Source organism: Pungitius pungitius, chromosome 16, assembly GCF_949316345.1.
Source record: "Pungitius pungitius chromosome 16, fPunPun2.1, whole genome shotgun sequence".
Taxonomy (NCBI): domain Eukaryota; kingdom Metazoa; phylum Chordata; class Actinopteri; order Perciformes; family Gasterosteidae; genus Pungitius; species Pungitius pungitius.
In genome coordinates, this window is record NC_084915.1 from 13,793,755 (window position 1) to 13,819,655 (window position 25,901).

Below are 25,901 nucleotides of genomic sequence, written 5' to 3' on the forward strand. Positions count from 1 at the left end.
AGGCCGGTTCATTAGGTAAGGCATCCCATCTGATAGTAAACAGTACATCTGTCAGTGCATTTACGCTTTATTTGATGTAGGCAATACAATCAATAAACAAAAAAAAAAACACATTGATTTTCAGTGGCTTGGTAGACATTTGTGTAATACAAAAACCCCATGAAGTAAACCTCTCAAAATTCAATTACACAGTATTCTGTTACAATTTACATTGTTGCATTTGACTTTCCATTATAGAAATATGAACAGTAACAGTAAGAAACAGTCATTTCTGAGAAATACTTGCAAGTACTCGCAGTCAAACCACACATGCTTAAAGGTATTTTATGGACTTGAAGGTAAAAACATGGAAACGGTCTCAGATCTTCAATTATTTTCTGTATTTCAACAAAAACCCCTACAGAAATAATGGGGTCTTCCTGAGCTTTGGTTCCAACTCTTCAAAACGAAACTGGCAAGGAGTCTTGGCAATAAAAGCAGCACATTGACTTCTTCTGTAACAACTTAAAAAAGAATCCCACACAGTTGTGTTGTCAATTCTGTGAGTGATAAAAAAAAAACACTGTCCTGATACTATGATCTAATACACGTATCAAAAACAATTTAACTCTGTAATATATCCCGTAATGTCATCTCCTAAAAGTAAAATAAAAAAACAACAATAATCAAGATGCAATTGAAGTTAGCATGATATATTCTGTATATTCAACCATTTGGTAAATAAGAGGCAAGATCGGCGCATCGTGTGGGATTGATGGAATACTGTTTGCATCCCATCAGGTAACCTGCTGTTACCTTCACACAATCTCAGGTATTGGCTGTGTGGCATTTTTCAAAGCGTCACTGTTAGGACAGAGGTTGCGTTTGGGAGTCCTGAAGGTTTTCGGGTCACTTTAGACCTTCAGAGGTGTGAGCACTGAAGGTCTTGCAAAGAGAAGAGAGCGCAGAGAGTCCGGCTTCTTCTCTTGTCTGAAGATCCTCCTAAAAATGAAGAGACGTTTGTAGTGAGCAGGGGAAAATAAATAATGAATATAATGATGAAATCATAACTAATACCACTCGTGTTGTGTGTTCCTTTGAAGAATATCTATTCGATCAAATGTACTTTTACCTTTGCGTGGCCTTACTTGTTCTTCACGTTACAGAACATTGAGTGTACAATAGTGCTAAACCGTGTGTATACTGCATGTTTACTCACAAGGCCCACACACACAGCGACAGCACCATTATGGCGATGGTGGCGACAGCGACGCACACGGAGATGGTGACCACGTCCCACCCTGGCTCGGGTTCTTGCTTTTCTAGAACGCAGCAAAGTCAAAGTTTGTTTTACAAATCCCATCAGTAAAAGATGACACACAAACAACGACAGATCAGCAACACAATGTCCAAACACAGTAGGAGGTCCCTAATGCGACATGTTGTATAGCCACAGGGTGGTAACGTCAAAGGGCTTTTGTCATTTTCTTCTAGTTAAGAGAGTGAAGCCCAAAGTATGCAAGATGGTCAGCATAGAAAAAAAAAATATATATATATATATATACAGTATGTAGCATGGGGGGCCTTGTGGGACGCCACAATCAGCTGGTGCAATGACAGACTCACACCAGCAGAGTGACAAAACATTTTATTTTTTAAAGTCATCGTGATGCTTTAAAGTAGAATGACAGTGAATTTCATTTATCGAGCTGAAGCTACAGAAAGTTTTGGTCCATTCCGTCAGTTACATTTGGCCAGAAAGCAAAATGTGTCTCCGTCCGATATGAGGTGCAAATAAGAGAGACAAAACGTTGACGTCAGTACTTTACATCATTTCAATGAGCTTGGCGCCTCAGAAACACGCACTTGGATTCCAAAAAATACAGTTTTACACCTCAAGTGACCAAAATGTCATTTTAACAATAAAAAAAGTCCCATTAGGCAATGGAAAAAAAATGATGTCTTAATATATGCATTGCCTTCCTTGTTGTTGACATGTTTAAGAAGTGATTAATGCAGTAAAGCCCGAATTGTATTCTGTATTCCAAAGATACATTCTTCTGTTAAACATCAACGTCATCATAAGCCTCAGATTCAGAAACTAGACTTAAAAAAAGAGGTTCTTTCAGTGATTCGTATTTCCATGCGAATTGGAAATGATTCAAATATACCACTTGAAATAAACTAACACAGATGTTAATGCAGGCCGCTGGACTCATGTTTGAATCTCATAAACAGGTTCCCGGTGCTGTTGCACGTTTAAACCTTTTAACAATTATTGCAGGGTGCGACCAATCCTCTGTGAAGCTTGTGTATCGAAGATGATTCTTCATCCTGACTGTCGGTCGCTGTAAAATAAACGAGGACAAATTAGGAAGTTTGTGCGAATTATCATCTTTATTCATTTGCATTTTTCTGTGTAAAAGATGCTTTGATGCTCTCTAAGTCGTTGATGTTGTTCTAATCCTAATTCCCAAAGCAAAATAAAATAAAAAATAAAAATTCAACAGAAAGCATGAAAATAATAATATAAGTTTGCCAATGCAGTACCACATCATGAAATTTATGCTTTGCAATATTTGAAAGAAAAACATTTTAAATAATATATACGGAACGTACTGTTTTATCATGACATCAGGGTCTTCCAGGAGGGGCTCCGAAAAATACGTGCAGCTCACCAGGCCTCGTCGATGTGGTACGTTGTTTTTTCAAATGTCGATCTGTGGGACTTTACTACGTATATCTCAAAGAACGTCTTGCAAAGTTCCACAGTGAACTTGTCTGTCACACTCAGGGCTGATTAAATTTTTTATTTTTTTTTTTAAACCCATATCCATTGGTCTTCCTGCGATGCCATTAAGGGAACTGAAAGAGGAGTTACCTGGGTGGCATGTCGGGCGACTCCACTCACTCCAGAGGCCCTTGTGTGCACAGTACTTGTCCAGCTTGGACCGAACCCTGAAGCAGTTCCTCCCATCGTCGCGGCCCGACGGCAGCGTCAGGCTCGTCTGCTCCCCCGTGGCCATCAGCCGCTGCCAAAAAGACATTTTCAGCATTCAACAAAAAGCCGAGTTTGACGAAAACGGACTTTTTTTAGCCGGGAACGCGCCACGCCGCCGCGTACACAGAATGAGGAGAAAATATTGATGGTGCCTGAACACATCTATGCTCCGTGTGTATTTAGAATGTAAAACATCCAAAAGGAACCGTCTAAAAGGGCAGTGTGTATGTATAAAAAAAATGTTTCCTTGGTATTCGCCTCTCTGACGAAGGTCCTTATGGAGAACAACGTTCTGGTCTTGGGTTTTTCTGTCCTTGTCCCTGTGTGCACGTTGAAGTTTTACCGCTCCCCTGATCTACCGTCACCTGTTGGACGCGTCTCACCTCCGACTCCTTTGTTCTTTGCCTGCTTCAGCGCTGTGATCCTAATCTCCTGCTTGCCCTTTGATCTTTTATCTGTGCAAGCCCAACCGTCTAAACATATGTCTTGCGCATGTTTTGACTCGTGTGCGTGCATGTGGGGAAACTTGAAGGCCGTGAAGCGGATTACGTACTGTGGCCATTTTCCCATCAGGTCCCTCTTGTTTGTGCTCCACCTCCCATTGTAAACAGTGGCCAGGAATGTTTCCACTTGGACCTTCCCACTGCATCTCCAGCCGTTTGTCCGGACCCGTTTGCAGATTCACTTTCTCTGTGATTTCAGGCTTTACTGCGGGGGGGGGGGCATGAATCAAATGAAAGGCAGATATCACGGATTGTGACAAGAAGCTGAGAGGAGAACAAAACCCATATTGTTGAGATGTCAGTGGAGCAAGTAGACAAAACAAGGGAGCCCCTGACTGGCCCTCGTCGCCAAGGCAAAGCGCCGTTTACCGTGGTTTTGGATCTGCAAGGAGATGAAGGTAGTTATCAGCGGGCCTTCGGGGGAGGAGCCATTCACACAGAAGTTGATGTCACTGAACTCCGGCACGGCTTTTCCTGTGAAGTCGCAGCCGCTCCTGGTTCCGTCCGAGATGAGATACTTCGGACATTCGTCTGCCTTTTCCAGCCCCTTGTGCCTTGGGAAGAGACAGTTTGAGGGAACTCGCTGATTAGATCGGTGCTTTCTATTCATCCAGATGAGGTTAATCAATCTACTAAAGCACTAAGGTAAACAAATCAGGCAATCCAGGTTCACAGGGAGGGGATTTTTAAGTATGTACTACAGATTAAATGGCAATTAAAAAAAAACTCAAGTGAGTAGGATTAAACTTCTCAGGACCATCGATTTCAAGGCCGTTCTTCCAACACAGATATTTTGATTTGGACCAAAGAGTGTGCCACTGACTTCCTGATGAAACAGCTCAAATGTCTTTGAACATACCAGAAATAAAGGTTCCGCTGTGCCTTGGCCGCCATCTTTGGGTTTGCTTCCCAGTAGCACTTCAGGTACTGCCTGTTGTGGTAGACGCAGTCAAAACCCTGGACTGCTGTCCCCGTCACCCCTTGTGGAAGAAAGGCATTGAAAGCGTTAAAACCAAATCAATTCATTCATTTTTCAACAGTATTCACCACCAATGGTACACGTGGAGCCCTGACCTGTGCTGGAAGGTTTCTGGACCAGTTCAGCGAAGTCCCTGCTCTGGACCACGGTGCCGTTGGTGCAGGATCCACGCAGCACGGTGTACACTCTCACTCTCACGTCTTTCATCAGATCAAACTGGGCACTGTACTCCGTCCCCGGCGTCCTGATAGCCTGCAACCCACGAGCGCTTATCCTGCTGTTCACAATACGCGCTTCGTTCCAATCTCCGACGCCAAGGAGAGATTTAATTTAATCTTGGGATGACGCATCACCATCATAGTCATATGCACAGATGTGATGATTGTCTTAGTCCTTCCATTTAGTCACCTCTTGCTCAAACATTGTGTCTCAGTTATAAAAGCATTCTTTCTCACAAGACACCCCCCCCCCCCCCGCCCGCCTCCCACCACTACTGATAACAGACCGACTACACACACACACACACACACACACACACACACACACACACACACAGACCTCTGACTGAACACTGTTGTGTAATGTCACAGTTGTGTCATGTCACAGATTCTTGTGCAATATTGGCTAAAAACGCATGGTGCACTTTAGCGCATGCACATATTTATACATTGTGCTCTTCAGAGTGTATATAAATATATTCATCCTTTTTTTTACTATTTTTACATCTGTGTTTTTATGCTATGTGGAAGGAGGGCATAGCAAATTAACAATTAACAATAAATATCTTGCATCTTGAATAGGAGATGCAACCAATTTTCATTTTTTAAATTTAGAATTTTGCTTGTTCACCTAAAACCAACTGAATGGCAAAATTCAAATGTTTTAAAATGATAACCTTTACTTTAATGTTCTCAGAGTATTGTTGAGAATTAAATATAATCGTGCATACTCACGCTAGACTGCAATTACACTTGTGCAATAATTGAATAATAATAATGAGTGGAGGCCATTCATGACCCGGAGAACACGGACATGTTGACAAAAAAGGCTGCACGCACTCTCAGGGTCACGTCCTTCCATGGGACTGGGGTGGCCATGGCTCACAAGCAAAACATCCTAAATATGCAGTGAACCTGTTGCTAAAGAACGCCATGCACTCTCAGGGCGGCGAACGGGAGACGTGATGATCCGAGAGCCTGAAGGGATGGACGTCCCTGTGCTCCAATGGGGCTCTCCGAAGGAGGAGGAGCCACCTCCATCACAGTGAACCATGCTCTTAACGACTATATAATCCGAGCGCACTTTGTATTAAGCGCCCTTTCATTGCTGTTGCTAGACAGATTGAAACAGGTCCGTGCACGTATGACTGCAGGACGGAATACGCCTGTCACAAATACACATTGTCACATTGCTTTGAGTCTCAAGTCTGGTCCTTGCTTTGCTCCCGCGACAGTATCAACGAAACTGCATTAAACTGACACCGTGTGAACCTGTTCTCACATTGAAACACGTGTAAGCATGATGAAATGTCCCTCATATAACCACTAACTACATGCGTGTTGGGTGAAGCAACTTTGACGGTGACATCATGTCTGGCAGGTTGAGAGTCACCGTGTTAAGATTGGAATGAAGAGGTGAGCACTTACATCCCAGCTGTTCCTGTATGTGTCAAAGTACTCCAGGTGATACAGCTTGGAGCAGTCTGTATCATTCATCAGGGTGGCTGGAGGGCTCCATTTAATCTGGAGGTGTCCAAAATGACCAGGGTCTGATATCACAAGGTCCTCAGGAGGATCCACTGAATGAGAAAAATATTTACACTTACTGTGTTGTTTCCTATTGAAATATCGAAGTTTTTATGTTTCTTAATGCCAACATGGTTTAAACAGACACTCTGGCACAAAATTGCACACTGACCATATACGTGCCTCTGAAGAACTGTGCATATATTGCCCCCCATATTGAGTGCATTTAACTTTTTTTTAAAGGACACACGTGATCAAAAAGTGAAGAGCGTCATACAATTAAAAAAAACATAATAGATGTGAATAAATCTGGACCAACCTGTAATTCCCAAGCAATGCATGCGCTCATACCAGGTTAATAATAGCAGCATTAGCGTTCCGTAATGAGCTATCCTCACTTTACTCGCCATTCTGTTGTATAAACACCCACACAGCCGGAACTGTGCAAACAAATATAGAAACAAGTATAGAGTTTAAAAGTTGTGCACAAATGAAGTCTACTTTGCAACTTATTTGTAAGAATGATATATTGAACTACATAATATATTGCTGAAGCAACTTCAAGGGGTCAGACTTGATAATGAACTTAATAATGTACTTACCGTGGCAGGTTCGTGTCGGGCTTTGAGACAAAGTGGTCTCAGGTGTTTGTTCTCCCTAAAGCTCCCTTCCCTAATGAAGGCAACTGTAAATAATCCCTTATGATGCATGACGTGCTGACGTGGATACAAAGATAATGTACTGGAGGAGGAGGTTTGAGAGGGTGGAGACAGAGAGAGAGAGAGAGAGACAGAGAGAGACTCAACCAACGTATAACTGAGGCCTGATGACTCAAAAGGAATTGCTTATTCTGTGTACGTCCCGTGCTTTTGTACTCCGACTCATACCATACTTGGGCCAAGTGTACGGTGTCGCCATGGGAACAGCACATACAAACCCATTCTTCAGACCAGTCCAAACCTGCTGCGTGAGTATTTAGTCAACACGCCGTGGAAGACATGTAAAATTCCAATACAAACATACAGTTAAAGCTCGTATGACCTCCTGGTCCCATCGGAATGTGAATAAATCAAATGTTCATGAACAATGGTCCTGTGGGTTGAATCACCTACATGGCCGCACACATTGGATCTCTCCTTCTCTTTGCTGAGTAGGACACCTCGAGAGAAGAAACATCGGAAATCATCTGCATTCATCGGCCGGTGAGACCTCGTGCTTTTCCTGAATAGAGTAACAGCTTCATGCGCATCATGTTATGAAACATAATATAAAACACATGGAATTCAGAGAATAGATCAAGTGGCACAGAGAAACAAAAGATATGAGAAACCACATCCAGACGATGGCTGAAATAGACTAAAAGCTGGGGTCCAAGAAGAGGCGCCATCGAGGGGAGGAAGCGTTCGCACCGCCACTGTACACCCCAGGCCTGAGTTGGGCATGATGGATGGACTTCTTTTTTTGGATTTAGTGGGTTGATTCCCATCCATTATATGATTTGACAGGTTATTTATCACATTTCAACAGTTTGTTTTGTCTCGGTTTAGGTCATTAGCAACAACTGGAACGCAAGGCTCACATTCCCTAATAAATCTGATAATCCTCAAGCAAAGCTGCAAAGAATTAGACTTTATTTTATTTGGACCACCTTCATTTTTATTGTTTTGTAAGAAATCCATGGACTTTATAAAGAGAATATATACACACACACAGGTTTAGCTTCAGCGACTCGGGAATCTTGCATGCATTTGACTTAAAAAAAAAAAAAAAATATTACAAAACAATTTCTTGGCAGTGTAGCATTAGGACACGATTCACCGATTTACCAGTTTCCTTAGATGAGATTAGATGACAGGTACAGATGTTATTGGGGCAATGGGGCGAAACACAATTGTGGAGGGTTTGTAACCAAAACATATTAGGAAACAGAAGGTACTGTATCTGTGAAAAATATTTCACGCCAGACTAACTGTAAAAGTCAGTGTCCGTTACGAGCAAAATAAGGAACATTCGGTTTCCTTTTTCCAAAATACGCTGCCAGGAAGCCTTTTTAAACCTTGATAACGCACACATTGCTGGTTTCCACTGAATCTATTCCTGCAGTTCACAACGCCCCAAAGGAACTCCACTTTGAGAAATTCCAGAGTAATCCACTGTACTTATTCTGTGGAAAGTGTTGGTGTCTTCTAAATCTACAGTTTTCAGTGTTAAATCCTTGAGTCCATTAAACCGACTGGAACGCAGGGAGACACTCACTTTGATTTGTTGATGTTTCACGTGGAGTTTGCTCCAATCAACCATCTGGATTTCCCCCCTACGCCTCAATTCCGTGAGCCTTCCATCACCCTCCTAGAAAACCATCACCATTTGGCACCCCATTTGGCGTAAAAGCGATGGAAAGGCGGCTCGATGCGGGATGCGTTGAGGTGGAAAAGGGAGAGCAAGGCATCAGTGTGCTATTTGAAAGCACACTGGTGGTTTGGCTCACCTTTATCACAAGTGAGTCATCGCGTGGCGTGGTGGAAAACAAGCAAACCATCAAAAGGGAGGAGGGAGAGGCCTCGAGCCTTCGCTCACGGGAGAAAAATCGACGTGATTTGAATTTTGGTCACCTGGGGCGTGCGAACGCACTGTGTCAGTACTAAATGGCATGCTCAACACAATGCAACTCTGAAACAGAAAATAGGAATAAGATCCGGTGGTTAATTGCAGTAGTTTGAAAGACAAAAAGCACCTGTAATGCTGTCATGTTGGGAGGGTCTTGGGTTTCATTCTTGAGAGGTCTATTGTTCGACAGCGACGACACACGTTAACCTAAAGTACACAAGTACGGACTTGCTGCATAGGGAGAAGAAGTGCCAGGAGACTTTGTGCATATTTCAGACCCCGGGCCGTTATGAACTCAGAGCTCTGCGTTGCTTTGCACAGGCGGGCCGCCTCTTCCATGAAGAATAACGGCTGCGGAGAATGCGGCGATTTCAGAGAAATTTCAACCTGACGCTGCACAACCAGGTGTGAATCAGAAACAGTGGACTCACGCTTGCAATGCCCGAGGCCGCATATTAAGTGTTCTGTCTCAGAAGATGGATGTCTCTGCATCAAAGCAGAATAGCTTTAACCTTCAGATTGCACCTGCAAGTTTAAGCAGGTGCACTTTATCAGCTCATTACTGTAATCGTGTGAGACTGCAGAGGAAAACTCCCCATTTAAGGCACAACGCAAGTTTAGTTAGATGGTTAGATGTTTCAATGCTGTTTAACGTGATATTTGTCAGCTTTGCAGGTTGTTAAAGCGACTTTAAGCTCGGTTGTTCACCAAGGTGTTTCAGCTACAAAACAATGCACTGTTTTTAAATCATGATTAGCAACATCTTTAATGGACTTCAACTGCTTTGCGTACTTTTTAAAAGATGGGGTTTTGTGTGAAATTACCGGCCAGTAGCCGGACCAGAGAAGCCCTCGTAGTAGCCACGGGTAATTTGACCAACGTGTCTATGACAGAGGTCCTCAGCTTCTCTTCAAAGTTGTACAAGAAAATTTGAATTATGTGTCAAATATACCGTTAAACCTATAAATAGAAAACCTTCGGCCAGCACCCTTGCCACACCTTTTTCTTGATGTATTTACAGCTTTACATTACTCCAATTTCCACTATAATGGCATTTATTTTTCACATGTTGGAGACCTAAACTTAAAGTTACCAAACCGCAAGACTGATTTTGATCGAATAAGAAACTCAAAAGATTACACCCTACATAACGATGTAGAAATTACGAACATTATCAGGAATTTGCCCCTCAGTGGAGATGTTTTGCAAGTAGCTATCACGCTGACAGTTCTACTGGAAAAACAGCGCGAACCTCACCCACACCCAGCACGGAGTGATTGTCATGTTGTCAGCATTACGTGTTGACAGATGATGCACAGGGAAAGAAGTAAACTGCACATGGGTGGTAAAAGTTCAGATGCGCCACACCTGACCTGGCAGTCGGGATTAAAGACCCAACAACGCAGCAAACACGTCAATATTAAACAAAATGAATAAATACATTTCCCTGAAATAATTAACCGCAACAGAGACCTCGCAGTGAGAGAAGAGCGTGCCAGGGAGTGAATGTTCCACTCACACATTCAGCATGAACATGTTTCACGAGATGTTGCTGCTTTATTCTAACATGCTCAAACAGCAACAGATGATTGGCACCGGGAAGAATGTATAAAAGCTTTAGAAAAAGTTTCACAGAATCATTTTTTTTTTTTTTTGCATGTACAATGTAAAGGAACCCCGGCACGTGTTCTCACAGTGGTCAGAGGTCGTGGCATGCAGGCTTGCAGCGCTTTGTACAGTGTTTTAAATGTTGCGCAACGACACCAGAGTTTGAGCCTTCAGACGTGACGCTTCTGCCTCAAAAAGAAAGAGAGATGATATCGCTGCAGTCAAACATATCTCATGAATCAAGTGCTGAACAGCAGATGCCCCAGATGACCGGACCTCAAAATACAAAAAAGAAACCAAAACAGAGACTGGTGCGTGTGGGAGAGGTTACGCCGTGGAGGTGCAGAGGCGGCCGACATCATATAAAGAGACTCGGGTGTTTTTTTTGATCCCTCGGGTCTCCTTCTTCAGTCAGGCAGAGGACCCCCGAAGACCCACAAGCCACTGGGTCCCCCCCCTCCTCCCCCGGAGGGCGGGCTGGATGGCGGCAGGTTGGACGCCTCAGACAGCTGACGGCGACAGGTCCAGCAGAGCCTGGACGGTGGCGCTCACCTTCACCAGGCCGCGCTCCTCCAGGATGTGATGGGGCAGACACAGCTTGTCCTGAGCGAGCAGTGGGACCAGCAGAGGGACATTTAGTGTTTGGCTTGTGCATCATCGAAATGATTAGCGGGACGTCTCGGACGTCTCGATTGACCTTGTGTCCAAGTTTCGGTATTTGTTGTAGTGTGGGGAATGACTCAAATGTGCATGACGGAGCTTTTTGGGGCGGTCAGTCTAGATTCGTGTGCACATGATATCATAATTAACTCCACATTATATACCTTGAAAAGACAAAGTATGTACTGTATATAATATCATAATATTACCTGAGTTACACCCAGCTTCTTACAGGCATCCAAGAAGTTCTCCACGTTCCTACGACATTTGGCCATGCTCAGCTTAGGCTGGAGGGCAGAATAAAGACGCGTGAGAGACGCACAAAAACATCCCAGCTATCTGTAGGGCGACAAAGATGCGCCCAATCTCGCCGAGCGAGAGAGCCGGGTTCCTCACCACGGCGGGAGACGGCACGTGGATGCTGGCCACGGACCGGGGACAAATGTGATTGGCCAAATGGCAGAGGACCACGCCGTCCATCAGAGCAGCTCCAACGTCTTCTGGGAGCAGCACCTTCAGCCTGGATTCAATGTTCTGCAATATAATGAACAGTGACGCACATCAGTCTTCCGGTGTATTCACTCTAGCTCTTGTCTCCTGGGGCAGTTTGAGGAACTTGTCTAGACTTGGAGTGCGTCGGGTGAGTCACACTTGAGAGAGTTTCCAAACAAAGAAAAATCCACGGTTGAATGATTATGTCGCCTAATGGAGTCGGAGTCTCTGAGCGAGGCGCTTGTCTTTGCCTCCTGAATCCTCTTCACAGCTTTATGGTTTTTAATCGAGGTCAAATTTCAACCTAATTTTATTTTTTACTATTTGACCCAGAGCCGTGGTCTATCTCCAGCCAATCACTGACCCCTGGTCAGTCCATGGAGCCAATTCACTAAGGGTTCCTTAAAGCTCTCCCCCCCAGCCCTTGTCACTGTCAAATGAATAATTCTGCTATTCCCGTGTTTTTTCATCTGGGTCTCCCACATTTAATTTACATCTTTTCTACCAATGGAGGACTGTGCCCTTCTTTCACGTATCTTCATAGTAAATTCTTCATTTTCTCCCGTTTCCTGATTCCGTGTTCTGCATTTGGGTTCAGTCAGTTCATCCCCTTCGTCACAGGTTCACCTTTCCTGATCCGCCACATGCGGCAATACGTCGCTACGGTATCCGTCCTCTGCTAAGTCCTTAGGGGGAAAGTGGGGACACCCGAGGCGCCTCGATGCAAACCACACAGTAAAACCTGCCTCAGTTTAAGACTTGCAGGTGTTTAAATAAAGTCACCCAGTGATGCAATACCCTTCAAACCTGTCAGTGTCCTCTAGCCGAATGATCCCAGTCACGGCTGTGATGCTGTTTGATTGTGACCCTTTAGTGAATGCAATTGGCAAAGTCATACTTCAATCAGTCTGTCATACAATGTGTCTTTTGGTGTTGCCAAACGGTTGATTCCCAAAGGTGTTGCAAGAACGGATGTAACGGCTTGATGAATGAATGGAGGATTCAGAAAAAGCCCGTTATCATGCCATCTCTTGCTTTTCCCAAGGAAAGGACAAAGGGGAGGTTGTGTCGCTCTCAGTTCCCATTGCCTAATGGTGAATTCTAAAAGTCAAAACTCAAGAGAATGCAGAAGATTTCCGGGAATCCGGCCTAAAAGGCGGCTGCCATTCATAACACGTGGAAAGGTTTAGAAAGGACTGCCATCTCTGACCAGCAATAACAATGATTTGATTGAGATGGAAAAGTTCACTCAGTCCAGACTCGAGATTTTACTTCTTTGTCGGGGTCAAGGGTCGAGGGTCAAGACCCGTTTGGCCAACATTGAAAAGAAGAAGAATTAGGATATTTAGAACAGGACACAAAATGACAACGTCAAAGTGGGCGGTGCCTGAACTCCTTCTGTAGAAAGCATTACAGTGGCAAAGTGCATGCTCTGCATTCCGTCTTTTTGCTGTTGTTCCTTCGTTTTTTTTTTTTTTTTTTTTAAAACAGCCTCCCGCTTTGGCTCCTCCTACACTACAGTTTGTACCACCCCCCCTTTCTTTTATCTGTAAAAACACGTTAGGAAAGACCTATGCATCTGTACATGCTTGCGTTCTTTGGGGATATCTGATCATCTGGACATGTGAACTGGACCAGAAGATTCCAGAATATCTGTCATTAGTGTGATGCTATCACAGACGTCACGGGGCTCAACATTCAGTTGGTGATCAACACATAAGAAGGAAAAATAAATGCATGTTTGGGCAAATCGAACATTCACTCACCCATTTAAGATTATTAATTTATCCTCCTCTTCGGTAAGAACACTTGATAGCCTGACATGGCTTCTTTCTGCAAGACAATCTACTACGATGTCATCCTACTTAAAATGTCCTCCTAGAACTGCCAGAAACTACTTTTCTTACGACTAAAAAGTAAACAAATGCGTAACTACGAAGCCGTTCTCTTAATACTTTTGCAATTTGGTGATGAATTCATGAGCCAAACACAAGTATACATCTTTTTGGACACACTGAGCTGTACTAAGATGTATTGTCTTGGCCGGTTGGAAATGAGTCACCGTGGTAACCTCACATAAATAAACAAAGATTTGTGAATCTGAACTTATTCATAAAAAACAGCATCTAGCAAAGTGGAATATTTGACTTAAACCTGATTGAACACATTTCATTGTTGTGTCTGACTAAACTGTGACATCACAGGAAAGCATGGGCCATTTGAGTTCTAGATTGACGACCGTGTAATCGTGGCGTTTCGTACTCTTCTATGAGCAGTTGCGAAAGTGAATAAACATCGACAGTCGTGACCCTTTTGTATCATTAAATGGAAATGCTCAGAAAGGAAACGTATTTTCGTTATAGGACACAAACGCAGGAACAAATGCAGGATCCGACAGACTTCGGCCCACAAGCCGGGGAGCTTCTGACCTGCCGCAGGAGTCCTATCTGTTCGATTTCCTCTCTCAAGTGCTCCATCTTCCTCCTCATGGTGAAGCTGGGGTCCGTCGAGCTGAAGTCCTGACGGCTTCCTTTGGTGAAGGCTGAAATATGGGTTGCAGATAGCACACAGTGAAATACAAGGAGGATGTCACGGCTGCTTCTGACAACCCCCGGCAGGTCAACCGAGGGCCAGCCGAGGTCGGAAAGGAGATACTTTTAAAAAAGGGAGAAAAAAGGAAGAAGCCCCCCCCACCGCTGCGTGATAACATTTATGTGAGAGATATGAACACGATCTTCTTTATCAGCAATAAGGCGGCGCCTCTGTGAACACGAGCCAGGTTCACCGCATCCTGACTTTCATTGTTCTATATCAATAACAAGCAGCCCACCCCACTCCGTTTTTTCCTGGAAAAATTCTCACCAAACGATAAGATATAGAATAGAATTACATCAAATATTTATTTATTTTATTTATTTAGGTTCTTGTAAATACTACTAAGATACTATTCAATATTTCAGGGTTTTACTTTTATTTATCACTTATCAGGCACTCGTCTAATCGTTTTCTTTGCATATATTTGACAGATAAACGGGTCCAAACTTAGGCAACTACTTGGTTGATTAATATTAAGACTAATTTTTTTTTTACAATCCCAATATAGAAATATTTTTCATAAGTACAGTACTTCCCTACAGATGTATTTACTTGTAATTTACCTTTGCATCAAATATTGGGCATTTCTTCAGGTTAAGTAATTGTTCTCAACAGTCAATTATAAAAATAAATGGCCATGAACTTTAAGTGCACCAAGATTAATCAGGAAGACTTCACTGTTATTGCCCTTGAACAAAGCAGATCAACAATTTCTCAGGAACCTTCCCCACTTCCAGAGAAAGGGCGCTGAAACAACACTTAAAAAAAAAAACAAAAAAAAAAAACTTGGCTTCAGATTTACAATTCACACGAATCGCCGCCTTCCCCGTGTCTGTATCTGCATTATGAATCCTTTCCCCAGAATAGATCCAAAAGGACCACGGATGTGCGTACCTGATCTTGGCTTCAGTCCAAACACAGTCAGCGTGGTGCTGAAATCAGCGCCGCGCGAACCCTCCTGGAGACGAGACGCCGTTAGGTGTTACACTCGGGGAGTTGTCTTCCAATTGAAATATTGTTTCAGATGATTCATTATTTTCATCATTTGTTTGGGGGTTCTTTTTTTTTTTTTTTTTTTTTCTTTTTTTACACATACCTCACTGTCTTCGTTCCCGCTGGAGTTTTTCCGTGCACTCTGACACTTGTACTACAAGGAAAGGAACACATTTTACGACCGAGGCATGATGATAGAGGGGAAAGATAAATACACAATTGCTCAATTGCTCTCTCAACTAATGAGGTTTGTTATACAGTGCACGCCCATACCTTCAGATAATCTTTTCTCAGGTACTTGTTCCTCCTGCGATCTTCATTCTGATTGAGGACCGGTGGGATCTCGGGCCACTTTGGATCCGAATCCGACGGATCCGACTTCAGGGCACCGTCGAACGAGCAGGAGGAAGAAGGCTGTGAGGGCAGACGGACACAGTTCAGATCGTCCTCTGCGACCTCCACGCAGTGGGACGGGAGACAACTAGTGGAAAAAAGACAAAGTAACTCGTGGCACGTCTGCTTCGACGGAGAAGAGTTTGTACCTGTCCACTCAGCGCTGATGCCCCACTACTTCCTTCGTCCAGAGAGGCACTGAAATAAAGAACACTATCAGACAGTCTGTGTCGGATGTCTTTTCGCTCAGTGATGTCATCATTTGTGTGATTACACAGGCATTCTGTTTTTATAACTCTTATTTGTATCCTATTTTGTGTTCAGAATGTTTGACTATTGGATGGGTGAAAAGTTTTTGGGGACACTTTTACGCTTTTATACATTTTGTCCAAACCACTGAATTCCACTGAAATTCGAAAACATCTTTGGAGACATGAGGGAGCTGAAACGACCATCACAATCAAAACTACTTTAGCGGGTTCATGGGTACGTTTCTGGTCGCCTGTGCCGCCGCAGTCCGTCTACGCGGGCTCCGGCCGTACATTTGTACCTGCGAGCTGCCTGAGGAGGAGGCCTCGGTTTGCTGCCTGAGCTGCCGGAGTGACTCAGGAATCTGCATACGAAAAAGAAACAGAGACGGTTATTCACCACCACCCCCACCTGTCTCGTGTGAACCGCTCGTGCCGATGGTCCGTGATGCACGCGGAATGCCATGCGTCACGGATTTAAAAAAAGAAGAGGAGATTTTGCCAGATACCAACTCCACTCGCTCAATGGGTTGACTTGTTGTGCCACCATGGGAAATGCATACGCGCAACCACCCACACCCCAAACACTGCTTAAGCAAAGCGCCTTTATCAAGCAGTTCGCAGGAAAAAAAGAGAACTTTTGCCCCACTTCCTCATACTGCGTCAGAGTTCTCCATCTGTGTCAAGAGTAAAAAAAAATAATGTATGCAAGCTTCTCTTACCTGTGGGCGCGGCCGGTCACTCTCCGGCGGTGAATGAGACTCTCCGCCCTGCAGATCAAGGACCGTCGCCTGGAAGCCGAGGGGGAGGACAAGAGGGTCAAGTCGGGGCCATCAGAATTCGATGGAGAAACACCGGCGTGGTGAGACCACTTATTCAATTAAGTCTGAGGCAGCGGATTGAGGAAGTGAGGACCACACACACACACACACACACACACACCTGTTCTGCTGCTCCTGCTGCAAAAGCTGAACCGCAATCTTCCTCAGGTCGAGCACTTCCTTCAGCTCATCATCATCTTCCTCAACTAGCTGCTCCTTGTCGGAGCTGGAAATAATTAAAGATCAAAGCAATCAAAAAACACCAGAAACACACATGTACACAGTACATAAGCCCCGACATGGTCTCGCCATGAATCCTCAGAAGTTCGGCGGGGAGGGGGGAAGCACCCCCCCCAAAAAAAACACTGCACAGCTGTGAAATCTGAGAGCCTCTTTGACACAATGAATGATGAAGCATGAAAAAGAAACCTTTTTAAAACATGCTTTACAACCTGCATTAAGAGCATCGACAAAAGCTTGGAGCCGATAATGGGATTTTGTTATTTTTGGCCTAGAAAAGTGAGTTGAGTGATCGAGCTGCTGTCACTACTAGTCAGCGCTTAGGGGTGAATTTCGAAGGTTGATTCTTGGAAATCCATTGCTTACACACATCCACAAACTAAGGTGCGGGGTTCAGAAAACGCCTTTCTTACACAGAACTGGGCGCAAAGAGGAGGAGGCGTTCCCCTGCAACGTCTCATAAACTCACCCGGATTCCTCTCTCCAACCGTCTTTATCTTTGCTTTGGTGAGACATGTTAAGAACTTTCTCCAGCTCCTGCAAAAAACACAGGAGAAACGCACGCCCTGTCTAATAAAGACCAAATTGATCAAACGGCTTCAGCAAACGGCAATCACTGAACCGACCGACGGATTCACACCTTGAGACACGACGCGTGGGCGCCGTGCTGCCCGTCACACTCTGACAGAGCAGGATCCTCCTCCGGGTTGGGGTCTATAAAGTCATAGAGATCCTGATCTGGTAGAGGGAGGAAGCATCCGCGTTCATCAAATAAAACTGTCACATGTTAGGCACTTCACTAGACAACCCGCCGGTGTGTCCCGCTTATTGCTGCCAATGGGAATATTGCGATACTCATTTTCGGTGACCTTTGCAAGAATCCATTTTAGAGAGGAGAGAGAGCGCGTCGGCGCGCGCCGTCTCTGAAAGCTGAGAGTGCAGGCTGACCGTGTCATCGTCTGACGGCTGCGGAAGAGCGAGGAGACAGCTGTTAATTAAATGTGAAAAATGACACACATTTGGCGCCTCATGCAATGCGGAGGCGGCGGGGGGGGGGGGGAGGTTGTTTGTGTCTGGATGCCTGCACATCAGCGGGTCCTCATTGAATAACCCGTTGTGTAGTTACTATGTCTGTCAAGCTATCTCCATGTGAGTGCTATTGGGTTTTTCCCCATTGTTTAAATCAAATAAACACCAGCTGGCAGCAGGCGTATCCATTCTGCCAAAACATGAGTGTGTCTCAAACTGTTGCATCCGTTGAGCGTTTGAACTCTGACCTCAGTCGCAGACAGCCTCTTGTCACCATTGTCACTTCCAATTCCAGAGTCGGGCCCGTGGTTCTTATTGGGATAAAAATCCTCCATGCTGGAAACATGCAACACAAAAGTGCTCGTTAGGGTTTTATTGGGTAACAATTCAAATGGGATTAACGAGCACCGAATAACGGATGAACATATCTCTCAGGAACAGATGTGATCAAAACACGAGTGTAGTGTGGGTCTCCGCTATGAACCACTGCGTCGGTACCTGTCTGTGAGCGGCTGTGGAAGGCAGCGTTTGCTGAGGGAGGGCAGGTCCAGGGTGTCCGGTTTCTTGTCCGTCCTACACGCCTGGATGTTCAGGTACTTGAATATGTGCACTTTGCCCTTGAGACAGATCTGAAATGTCCCAAAGAACACGAGGTGTCTGAGCTGTACCGGGTTCGTGAGGGTGTGAGGGAACGTGGTGACTCATACCTGTGCTGGTGGAGACTGCATAGGGTTGTTGTCTAGGATGATGTGCTGCAGCTGCCTGAGTTTCCTGTAAGCGGGAGGAATCTCTGTGATCTTATTACAGGAGAAGTCAAGTTGGATGAGGGGCAGGTCAGCCAACTCTGCAAGTACAAACCAGAGAAAAGCTTTCAGCAAAAGTAATGCATTGCTTGCATCAACTAATGGAAAAACAAATTAATTGTAGAGCCTCACCCACAAAACTGGACCAAGTCAGACTTGTTCCTGGCTTGATGTATCTTAAAAGAGTACTTCAGCTATTTGATGTTATGCTTTATATTTGCGGGACTTGATCCAAATGGATTGTAACTTAGTAAGAGAAAACAGCCACATGTTCTAAAGTCTTTGTAATGTTGATTTTCCAGTAAAGAATGCAAACGCAAGCTGAAAATGGGAAGGTATCCGCGGCTGCTGTTACGTTGGTTTCGTAATAGAGTTCAACCTCAGTGAATTTATCCATTGATTCAAGACATGGTGAAAATCCAGCCATTCCGTGCTTTCCCGTCATAAACAACCCAAAGACTGCATGCCGTTACATGAAACTAAACCCTAACAATCAGAAGATGGGCCCGTGCTCCAGAACTTGTCAGTGAAGGGATTATATTGCTTGCCAAAAGTGTCTGAATAATTCGGCATATAACGTGTGGGAGGAGGTGGGAAGGACTGACCTTCAGGCAGCATGTGAAGACAATTCTTCCTGATGTTGAGTTCTCGCAAGGCATGAAGCCTCCCCACCTGAGCTGGAAGCACCTGGATCTCATTGCAGCTCACGTCCTGCAGAGGGAGACAAAGCGTAGGAAATGGGAATGCTCAGATGACACAATATACTGCTGCCACACACACACACATACACACACACACTTTGCTCACCAGTTCCATCAGCTCTTTGGCCTTGCCGATCTCCTCAGGGATGGACACGAGTTTGTTGTTGCTCACCAGCAGAACTTTGAGTGGGAGGCTGAACAAGTACTTTGGCAAAACTGACAGGAGGTTTCGGCTGAAGAGAGAGGTAAAAAATAACAAACATTGACCTATATATTTAAAAAGTTCCCTGGGAATTGAGTTTCAGCCAAAGAGGAAATGCTTCTCTTTCCTTAAAGCCTCTTCGGCCCGGGTTGAGTGATAAGTGAGGGGAACAAGCACTCGTCTGAGTATCGATGAGTGCACATAATGAGACACGAAAGCCCAAACTGAAAGTACAGCTTTAGCAATTAACCCACCTGATGTCGAGATAAGTCAGCATCTGCAGATTGATGATGGCTTCCGGGACGCACTTGATGCAGTTGTGGTAGAGGTTGAGCGACTCCAGGGGGGCGAACAGACACACCTCTGGGGGGATTTCTGTGAGGCGATTCTTGGACAGATCTGCAAGGCGCAGAAGGAGGAGCTGATGAACCCGTACGCTTCGAACGCACTGTTGTCACACACACACACATTATCATCTTTTGTAGGTCTGGGCACCGTCCGTAATGTAATGCTTCAGGCATGAGGCCATTCCATTGACCTGAGAGCCCGATCAATAACGCCTCTGTGACGGAGCGAGCCTCTACATCGAAACACCCGTCTAACATTACACCAGAGTCCTGGGCCTTCAAGGTTTAATATTGCAGTGTGTTCGATATCAATCTCACTGGGAGTGGCACGGTAATGGATTTTGAATAGTATGAATATGAGGAATGTATTAGGATGAGAGTTGCAAGAAACAGAGCATGACCCCCAAGTGACTGCTTTTTGTGAGAGAGAATGGGGGGGGGGTTTCCTGTGCCACTAAATTGTTTGGAATTATTCATATTTGTTAGTATATGTGTGAGCGTATACAACTGCACTTCTGAAAATTTCTTGTAGACATTGAAACCTAATATACTGACATAGATTTAATAAATAAAATGCCGAGTGGCAGAAGACACCCATTTCTTTGAAATTGTAGCAAGGCAGCTGAAGTGCTGAATAAAAAGACAGGCCGTAGTTAAAAAGGTGTCGCACAGCTTGTGTGCTCTGCTTTATCACTGAAGCCAGTTTGCTGCAACAAAATCCCAGCCCTAATGCACCAATGAGCCAAGAGCAAAGTCTGCTCCAGTCAATGGACGTGAGCACAGCCTCATCTGCATCTTATGATTAAACATTTAGATATACAGGCTCTCTCAGAGAAGAGGAGATCTATTGAGTCATAGTAAAGCCCTCGGGGGTGTAAGGAAGATTGTCCCTCGAGGCAGCGGAATCACTGTAAAAAAAAAAAAAAATGTCTATGACCACACACACGCACACACCTCGCTTCTCTTTGGGTCATTGATTAAACAAAACCAGACGCAAACCCTGAGAACAATACATGCAAAGACAACCTCATCGATGAGACTTCCCTTACTCCAGATCCATTGATTTAGCGTGTGTGTGTGTGTGTGTGTGTGTGTGTCTGTCTCTCTTGTGAATTGTCTCTGTGTGTCACATGACAGTTACAGACCCATTTCCAGAGGCACTCGGTCACAGATAGAAAACAGCTTACTGCTGAAAGCAAACACTACGGCGCCTGAGCGACACGGGCCCTACTGGAGGCAAACAGTCAGTGACCTACCTAATGTGGATGGATTAGCAAAGCAACACCAATAGCATCACAGCATCCCTACACTTGTCTATGAGCATTTAGAAAGACTCACATTTCTGACCGGCCACCCCTGGACTCGACGGGGCCTCGCTCTGTAGCCGCTGCAGCTGAGGGAGCACATGGGGGGGGGGGGGAGGGGACCAAATCTGAGGTCACAGGCTCTACTCGTTTTCCATTAAGAGTAAATTCTGCTTCTCCCCGAGGCTCTAACCTCGATGCTTTAGCCCAGCTGCACACATCCAAACAACTGGGGATTCTCGATTAGACAATGGGAGGGGGGGGGGGGGCAACGAGGTGGGGAGCGGGTGGAGGCAGTCTTTGTGAGCCTGTCCTTCTCCATCCGCCTTCCCCCTCCTCCCCTTCTCCAACCCAGACCGTGCACCATCTGCAGCCCACGTGGGGCCTTTTCTCCACCTGCCGGTTGCCCCGGAGACCCCCCCGCAGGACGAGGGCCACCAGCCAGAAGGCCCCTCTCCACCCAAGGCTCCACCTACGCCTCCCGCCAAACCACCAATTTCCAGACGTTGTCTGCGGGCTCTCTCTCTCTCTCGCTTTCTGTATTACAGAGTCCTTCGAAGCAATTTAAACAGTTTCACCTGCGATGAAAAATTTCCTAACATGAAAAGCTGCAGCTTAAAACACTTGAAATGTGGCATTACGCAACGCGGTCCAACGCAAGCAGAAAGGCGTGTTGGTGGAAACGTGATTAATTGGGGTTAATTGTTTGCGCCCCGCAGCAGATGCGACCGCAGGTGCCCCGGCTGTCATAAAGTGGGCGTGGTCCCGAGTGAACGGGGGTCACCATAGGAGCCTCCCCCTTAATGCACAATTTCACTTCACTCCCACTCGGGCACAGAGTCACGCGTTACAGCCGCGGCATCGACTTCCCCCGACCAGACACGTTGCTCCGGACGCTTCAGCGGTTCAGCGTGCTGACAGATTCATTCATACACAATAAAAACAGACACAGAAACATTGCTATAAGCACTTTAGATATCAAATATTCATGTTCACATAATGCTTTTCTTCCATTGCTTTTTTTTTTTTTTCAAAAGATCTCGCTCTCTCACACACACACACAACATAATTTAGGTTTAACCTCTGGTCCAACACTTCACTAGTACAAACAATAATTAAAAAAAAAAAAAAAGCATGTTATGGTGGCATCATTGAATGTGCTCTGGCATCGTGTTCCTTCCGAAAGGTATATACACACGTATTTGTCCTCTTGTCGTGCAAAGGCACATTTAAAACCATGCATGTGAGCTTTATTTTCTCCCAGGCTACACTCATGTTACCGCAAAGTAAAGCCAACCACCCATTTTTGCGTGACACTTCTTTTGAGTAGCCTCCTGGCAGTCCGTGCTATAAAAGGAGGAAAGCCAGGGCAGGCATTCAGGAGACACGCAGGGTATTTGATTTCACTGCACACTTTTATTATCTCCAAGTCTCTGGAATCCTTTCTAATGACTTGGCTTCAATGCTCGTTGCTTGTACTTTTACGAGCAACGACTTGTTATGTTATTTATACTGGTTAATTATTCAATTTTAAAAATACCAGCTTGGCAGAACGTAACAGCATTTGAACAGTGCAACGCTCACTGTGTGCTATGATCACGTAAAATGTGGGATATTCGGTTTCAGCCAACTCTCGATAGCGCACAAGAGAATTGTTGCCGTGATACACGATCAATCCTCCAATCCTTTTGGTCTGTTCTCTGCCGCACGCAAACGCAGTTGATGACCAAAAAAAAAAGCACTTGACCTTCCATTCTTTTCATTTGGAGTCTCTTTCCGCTTTTGTATATTACACCAAACCCCCACAGAAGATTTCGAGAAGGTTTTGGTGCTACAACGGATTCACTGTGGAAACCACAACCCATACTCTTGTATAGTGATTCTACACAAAATTGTGGGTTTCAAAACAACGCGCTGCAGTGCTACTGTGTTGGTGCCTTCGGCGCTGGCAGGAGTCTGCTGGGATATGAGCCTGCTGGGATACGAGCCTGCTGGGATACGAGCCTGCTGGGATATGAGCCTGAACATCTGCCCAGGTTGATGCGCTGCTGCCCCACCCACCCCCGCACCTCCTACAAGGTGAGAGCTTGTGCACTTTCCCACGGGACAACAATGTGACTGGAGACAAACTGCCAGGAGTTCAGTGCAAACAGACACCCTCATGTGAGCCCCCTTCTGTTTTCTGTGTCCATACACACACACACACACACACACACACACGTCTGCTGCTCATTAGTCCGCTGGACCTTGGTCTGTGTAAAAAAACAAACATCGACACTTGACTTCTAAAACCAACAATGAGTGGGATTGAAATTGTAAAAGGAACCCTGATAAATGGTGGCATTCAATAGCAAAAAAATAAAATTCATTTCACGCACATTGCGACTTATATGTATAGGTGTATGGAAGAAAGGGGCAGATGAACATACTGTCATAGTAGATTTCAGAGGACTGTATGTCATTTATTTATTTCTTCAATTCAAAATGAACTTGTGTTTCATTAAGCGCTTCTGATGCAATCGCCCGGGTGACATTTAAAGGCTGCATGCAGCTTTCACTTTAGCGGCAGAGGACGGCGCGGTGAGGTGTTCAAAGAGAGACTTCCTCCCCCCGGCACGCCTTTCAACCAAGGCCTCGCGATGAGGATGTGAATAAAAGTGAAAAGACAGCGGCAATGGCGGTGACGGGGTTGGTCACGCGCGGAGACCAAAATTCACACTCTCGTATCACTTTTGATTACTTTCACTGCCATATAAGGTGCACTCATCAAATACTGTGGGGGGGGGGGGGGGGGGTGAGCTCTCCAACTAACATTATATAGACATTCCTCAAACGTCCTCATCTCCAATAGTCCATGGATAGGAGGTGCATTACTCTGATTAGAGCAATTCTTACCATCTCCTTATTACTGATGTTAACTATTTACCACAGCTCGTCATGAGCTGCACATGACAAAGTGACACCATATGGCAGGCAGACATGTCAGAGGAGGAAATCATCATTACGACAATCAGCACGATCCATATGTCCAAGATAAATGACATAGAATGATTAATGATATTGCCACTTGGCACCCAATCTTGTCAGTGTTAAATCAACACTCAACGAAGTGTTAACAATTTAACTCGGAATAAGTGTCAAAATAAAATCTGCTCAGTGTTGAATAAAACGTCATTTAGCTGATGCTTTTATCAAAAGCAACTTAATGTTGCATTTTTAACACATGGAGTTTACATTTTAGCAGTTCAGGGTTAGGAGTATTGCTCAGGGACACTTTGACATGGAACATGGGTAATGCAGGATTCGAACCAACAACCCTGTGGTTCCTGGCACACCCCCGATCCAATCCATGCACCATATTACATTGGAGTTAAGCCTGATACCAAGAAGTGTGACACTGTACAGTTACATTTAGAGTTAATTTAACTCTACTAAGTGCTGCAAATGAATCTGATCTTGACACTGGATAATGACTCCAGCTCTTTTGTAAAATTGACTCTGTAAGAGTTGAATCTTTTTTCAAGTGTGATTTCAACTCTGCACTTGAACACTTTTGCCCAACACCAGAACATCAACTCAAAGGATTTTGCGGTGTGTGTGAATGGCCTGACCCCGACAACACAGCCACCAGGAAGCGTACCGCTGCATTCTAATTCTCTCTTATTATAATTATACCGTTGAAATAAAGAGCCAGCAGCAGATACGCATCTATCCGCCCACATGTGAAAACCACAAGCAGACCATGTGTCTTCCTCTTCTCTGACAGACTATGGGACGCATCACATGTGCAGGAGGGGGGCGAGGCTGCAACTACATTGCATCTTTTGTCTGGTTGTGCAGAAGATGAAGAAGAAGAACAACAAACGTACTATCACATGTTCCCCGAAAAGGACAATGAGTGAGCAGGGGTTTCCGGTTTCATTCATATTCTGCTCCAGCGGTCCGGTGCCAAATCAACCGCAGATCGGTGTGCAAACCACTGAACAACGCCTGGCCCGGGTGGGTGCCAGGCGTTGTCATTGAGTGGAAGGGGGGGGGGGGGGTGAAAAGCCGAAGCGTCGATCAAAACAACCACACACCGTGGCCCGGGTGCAACAAAGTGGTGTGGTTTGTACGGGCAGTAATTACGACCCGGACTCGTGTTTCGCATTTACAGACACGTTTCCCTTTAAAATATTGTCACCTGCACGTTCACGCGCCCCTGTCCGGAAAATCAGACAAATGCGTGCACAATGCGCGGCACGCTGCATCCAAAATACGCGTATAGTGAGTGAACGCATTAAAAAAATACAATACACACACACATAGAGAGATTTCTACCCATGTACACGAAGCGCATTTGAGTCGGACTCGTGGCCCTCCCGAGTCCCTCCCCTCACCTGCTTGTGTGGTATCGGTAAGATCGTAGCTCAGCCCCGGGTACTCCCTCAGCCTCCTGCCGCTCAGGTTGAGTATCCCCGAGCACCCGGCATCCTCCAGAGCCCGGTCCAGGCTGCGGGCCGTGTGGTACTGCTGCTGCTGCTGCTGCTGCTGGCACTGGCTGACGCCGGGGCTCCAGGGGGGTCCGCTGGAGTAGTGGTGGCTTTGTAGAGACGTGACAGATCCCACACCTCCTTGACTGGACGCCATTTTCGTAGAAAACAAAAAAAAG

The 25,901-nt window shown here is 45.2% G+C and overlaps 2 protein-coding genes across 5 annotated transcripts; both read right to left on the minus strand.

Moving 5' to 3' along the window:
- Positions 1–36: 36 nt before the first annotated feature.
- il13ra2 (interleukin 13 receptor, alpha 2) lies at positions 37–7,057 on the minus strand. Of its 4 annotated transcripts, none has more exons than XM_037466678.2 (10): positions 6,810–7,054; positions 6,527–6,647; positions 6,109–6,260; positions 4,558–4,714; positions 4,343–4,463; positions 3,853–4,037; positions 3,534–3,688; positions 2,861–3,011; positions 1,199–1,301; positions 37–981 (listed from the first exon to the last, which is right to left on the minus strand). In XM_037466678.2, exons 1-10 carry the CDS (start codon positions 6,915–6,917, stop codon positions 894–896), a joined length of 1,341 nt encoding a protein of 446 aa, XP_037322575.2. In that variant the 5' UTR covers positions 6,918–7,054; the 3' UTR covers positions 37–893. The 4 variants fall into 4 exon arrangements, with proteins under 4 accessions (XP_037322575.2, XP_037322576.2, XP_062414088.1 ...); XM_037466679.2 differs by lacking the exons at positions 37–981; positions 1,199–1,301 and adding exons at positions 1,325–2,327; positions 2,599–2,699 and having other exon boundaries at positions 6,810–7,056; XM_062558104.1 differs by lacking the exons at positions 37–981; positions 1,199–1,301 and adding an exon at positions 1,327–2,327 and having other exon boundaries at positions 6,810–7,056.
- Positions 7,058–10,130: 3,073 nt separating this feature from the next.
- On the minus strand, positions 10,131–25,897 carry lrch2 (leucine-rich repeats and calponin homology (CH) domain containing 2). Its single transcript, XM_037466665.2, has 21 exons — positions 25,630–25,897; positions 19,854–19,998; positions 19,504–19,630; positions 19,302–19,407; positions 18,601–18,737; positions 18,392–18,522; positions 18,142–18,229; positions 17,734–17,830; positions 17,505–17,602; positions 17,334–17,401; positions 16,746–16,850; positions 16,526–16,594; positions 16,106–16,168; positions 15,705–15,753; positions 15,436–15,576; positions 15,266–15,316; positions 15,064–15,127; positions 14,004–14,116; positions 11,479–11,616; positions 11,292–11,369; positions 10,131–11,025 (listed from the first exon to the last, which is right to left on the minus strand). Exons 1-21 carry the CDS (start codon positions 25,877–25,879, stop codon positions 10,924–10,926), a joined length of 2,220 nt encoding a protein of 739 aa, XP_037322562.2. The 5' UTR covers positions 25,880–25,897; the 3' UTR covers positions 10,131–10,923.
- Between the last annotated feature and the right edge of the window lie 4 nt (positions 25,898–25,901).

Excerpts from the sequence above, each read along its gene's own strand:
- il13ra2 (XM_037466678.2), bottom strand. The coding sequence starts at position 6,917 with ATGCATCATAAGGGATTATTTACAGTTGCCTTCATTAGGGAAGGGAGC. Across the intron at positions 6,648-6,809 it reads CCCGACACGAACCTGCCACG|TTCCGGCTGTGTGGGTGTTT; the intron begins GTAAGTACATTA and ends TTGTTTGCACAG. Across the intron at positions 4,464-4,557 it reads CCAGAAACCTTCCAGCACAG|GGGTGACGGGGACAGCAGTC; the intron begins GTCAGGGCTCCA and ends TTCTTCCACAAG.
- lrch2 (XM_037466665.2), bottom strand. The coding sequence starts at position 25,879 with ATGGCGTCCAGTCAAGGAGGTGTGGGATCTGTCACGTCTCTACAAAGC. Across the intron at positions 19,408-19,503 it reads CCAAAGAGCTGATGGAACTG|GACGTGAGCTGCAATGAGAT; the intron begins GTGAGCAAAGTG and ends CTCCCTCTGCAG. Across the intron at positions 15,577-15,704 it reads CATCAGCGCTGAGTGGACAG|CCTTCTTCCTCCTGCTCGTT; the intron begins GTACAAACTCTT and ends CTGCCCTCACAG.